We start from the raw sequence: 3423 nt of genomic DNA, 5'->3' as shown, positions 1-3423 counted from the left end.
GAAATTCACTTCTAATATGCAGAATGCTGAACAAGAGTCTCTCAAGAAGCTAATTCAAGATTCAAGGGTTCTTTATCATACACTAAACCTCGACGCCTTTATTATACACATTGTACAAACATTTTTTCAAACCAAAGAAAAACTGTTGGTCTAAGAACTTAATAGAAATCAAATTTCAATTTCAATACATCTAATAAGTTCAAACTAATAAAAAAAAAATTAAAAAATGATTCCTATAGCCAATATCAATTTTTTAAGCTGTATGGAAAAAGTGCAACATTGGGGATTCAAAGTGCAGTAAGATTTAGTGTTGTACAATATAAAGAATTTGTAGGGGAAAAAATTTAAATTTTTCGCATAAATGAGGGGCCAAAATGAAAAAAAAGGAAAAAGACTGACAGAAAAGACTGCAGCTCAAACTATATTTAATGTGCAGGTATTTAAAGTTGTCAACATAATGCATTATACCTCAAGTGATCTCAAGAAGCCATAAGAAATATTTTAACTATTAACAAAACCCTTCAACTATAACATGACACTTCAAAACATCTGTCCTTTTTCTTGTACAAAATCATTTGGTGCAGACAAATGATTCATCTTGAATTTAGTATACTCAGGCAACATACAATTCAGCCTTGCCATCAATGAACAGGCTCATGAACTCCTCTCCATCCACAGTTTCCTTTTCGATGAGAAGTTGTGCAAGTTTATGAAGAATATCAATATGGGTTGTGATGATTTGCTTTGCTCTCGAATAAGATTTCTCTACCAGCTCCCTCACCTCTGCGTCGACAACATCAGCTGTCGCCATGGAATAGTCCTTCTGGGTTGACATCTATTGATCCAAAGTGCCAAAAAAAGAAAAATAGAGATCAAAATGGAAAATTTTAGGCAACATTTTTTGTTTCCTACCAAAGCAGATGAGAATATGCCTCAATATGTCGTCACTGAATCATCACCATTGTCAAAAATATTTGGGTTGGCTATATAGTTCTTATCATCCATGAATTCCTCCAATATGCAGATTACGATTTAAATATATTTTAGAGAAAAATTCTTAGCAAAACTTGTATTTATGTTATCATAGGCCTCCTTTCTCTTCACACTCCATTCGTATTTTTTACTACCCATCTTATTGGCTCTACTTCTACACTTCATTGTACATGCCCAACAGAATGAAACAAATCATAGTTATAAATCCAGCACCAACATCATCATCATCACTTTTGTGGCTTGGCTTGTTAAATCATTTTTTCTCGTCCATTGCACTCTAGCTGTCAAATTGGTATTAATTGTACGGTCTGTTTGGGATTACTTTTGATTTTTGTTTTTTTTATTTTTGTTAACATTTTGAGTTAAAACAAAACAAGTTTAGTATGATACAGCATGTTTAGTTGTTATTAAAAACACACAAAATAGTTTTTAAATGTTCTGATTATTTTTTAGAAATAAAAAATTAAAACATAAAGAAAATGCAATAAATAAATATTTTAAAAAAAATAAAAATAATACTTAAAAAACAAAAGTGAACCTAAATAAACCTTTAGAAAAGCTAAGCATTTAGAATAGATTGAAGATAAGTTCCAGACTTTATAAAGCTTGCAAACATTTTGGTTTTCTCCTACAAGATACGTTAAACCTTAAGTATGTTTTTGGATTCTAAATCAAAATAATGATCAACATTACCTGCTGACCAAGGAATGGATTACCGCCAGGACCGCCAATAGCTACTTGACCAATCTTTTTGCTGAATCCAAATCTCTCCACCATCTGCCTCGCCACACGTGAAACCTGCATGAAATCATTTGATGCTCCCGTGGTAACGTTATCTGGCCCAAAGATCACCTCCTCAGCTACCCTGCAAGAACAGCCATGCGAGCAATCAATGCCAGAGCCAGTGACATGAGAAGAAAAAGAACATCACTTCATTATACAAGCGAACTATCACTTCATCATACAAGCGCACCTTCCACCAAGAGCAACAGCCATCTGATTTTCCAGGTAGCTCCTGCTGTAAAGTCCAGACTCAAGCCTCTCTTCACTTGGAGCGAAGAAAGTAAGCCCGCCAGCTTGACCTCTGGGAATGATGGAGATCTTAGCGACCGGATCATACTCTGGCATGAGTGCACCAACAAGTGCATGTCCGGCTTCTGTACAGAAAAAAAAGGGGAAGATTTACATATATAACACTTAATTCTTATGCATTTATGTATCTAACACCTGAACTTCAACTTTTACATATATGCCACCTTACCTACGCATGAAAAGATGTATTTCACTTTTTTTAATTTAAAATACTGGTATTTTATGTGATAGGAAAGATTTGGCTGGTATAAATGTAATATGTAAAGTTTAGGTGTTAGATATGTAAAAAAAATAAAAGTTTTTAAAAGTAAAACAGGACATTGTACCATGATATGCAACAAGTTTCTTCTTTTCATCCGAAACAACGGCATTCTTCTTCTCAGGTCCAGCTATTATTCTTTCAAGTGCATCAGATATCTCATCTTTGCTAATTTCTTTGAGATCACGCCTGGCTGCAAGGATGGCTGCTTCGTTCATTAGGTTCTGCAAGTCTGCTCCTGTGAAACCAGGTGTTCTTCTAGCAATTTTCTCAAAGTCCACATCTTTTGCGAGAGCTTTACCTCTTGAGTGCACCTGCAGAATTAGTCAACTCAGTATCATTTGATAGCTGATGCCACACTGACAATGAAGAAGCTTATATTCGTTATTTTCACCTCAAACCTGCAAATATTTCAATATTTATGTCAATTTTGATTTGAGTCGTGAACATGGCCTATTGCGGCCCTAACATGAACTATTGGGGCTCCTTCTTTAGTACGAGTAGGTGCACATTGTTCTATTCCTGGCTTGTTAAGGTTAGTATTGGGCAAGGGCAAAGTTTTAAGCACAACTTAAAAGATAATCAGTAATACTTAGTTTCTCTTTCAACTTAGAAGCACAATGCAATTTCCATCCCTTTAACAATTGAATACAACTTCAGATACTCTCACCTAGCTAAACAATCACATGACGATTTGTATCAACAGATATTCAACAGTATAAAATGATTGAAGACACTTCACAATTTCATGTTAACTGCAGCTCAAGGCACACCGATGAAATCATTTCCTTCAGGAAATTATGCTCTATTTTTCCAAGAAAAAGCTATTTGAAATGAGTATAAATTGGACAGAAGAAGTGCATAATTTGTTTTTTTAAATAAATACTGAAAGTAGTTAGCCCCCATTTGACATTTTAAGAAAATAACTACCTTATCTGAATCAATAGCTCCACATCATATCCAGAATGACAAAATGAAAGCTGAAAAAAATGTCTCTATTTTAGGGAGGCATATCAACCTTTTTAACTTAACAGCTACAATTTTAGAGTTCCATCACATTGTTAAAAGAGAAACACTCT

The 3423-nt window shown here is 34.4% G+C and overlaps 1 protein-coding gene across 1 annotated transcript in view; it reads right to left on the bottom strand.

Moving 5' to 3' along the window:
* Window positions 1–408: 408 nt before the first annotated feature.
* Window positions 409–3423, bottom strand: part of LOC110020107 (ATP-dependent zinc metalloprotease FTSH, chloroplastic-like) — a 5031-nt gene continuing 2016 nt past the window's right edge. Inside the window, exons 2-5 of the mRNA XM_020718088.1 lie at window positions 2412–2658; window positions 1967–2150; window positions 1687–1858; window positions 409–835 (exon numbers count right to left, since the gene is read on the bottom strand). Coding sequence (XP_020573747.1) covers window positions 614–835; window positions 1687–1858; window positions 1967–2150; window positions 2412–2658 — 825 coding nt within the window. The 3' untranslated portion in view covers window positions 409–613. The remainder of the gene's footprint in view (window positions 836–1686; window positions 1859–1966; window positions 2151–2411; window positions 2659–3423) is intronic.

Source organism: Phalaenopsis equestris, unplaced genomic scaffold (assembly GCF_001263595.1).
Source record: "Phalaenopsis equestris unplaced genomic scaffold, ASM126359v1 Scaffold000091, whole genome shotgun sequence".
Lineage (NCBI taxonomy): Eukaryota > Viridiplantae > Streptophyta > Magnoliopsida > Asparagales > Orchidaceae > Phalaenopsis > Phalaenopsis equestris.
The sequence above is the reverse complement of the archived record's forward strand: the minus strand, read 5'-3'. Positions and strand labels throughout refer to the sequence as shown.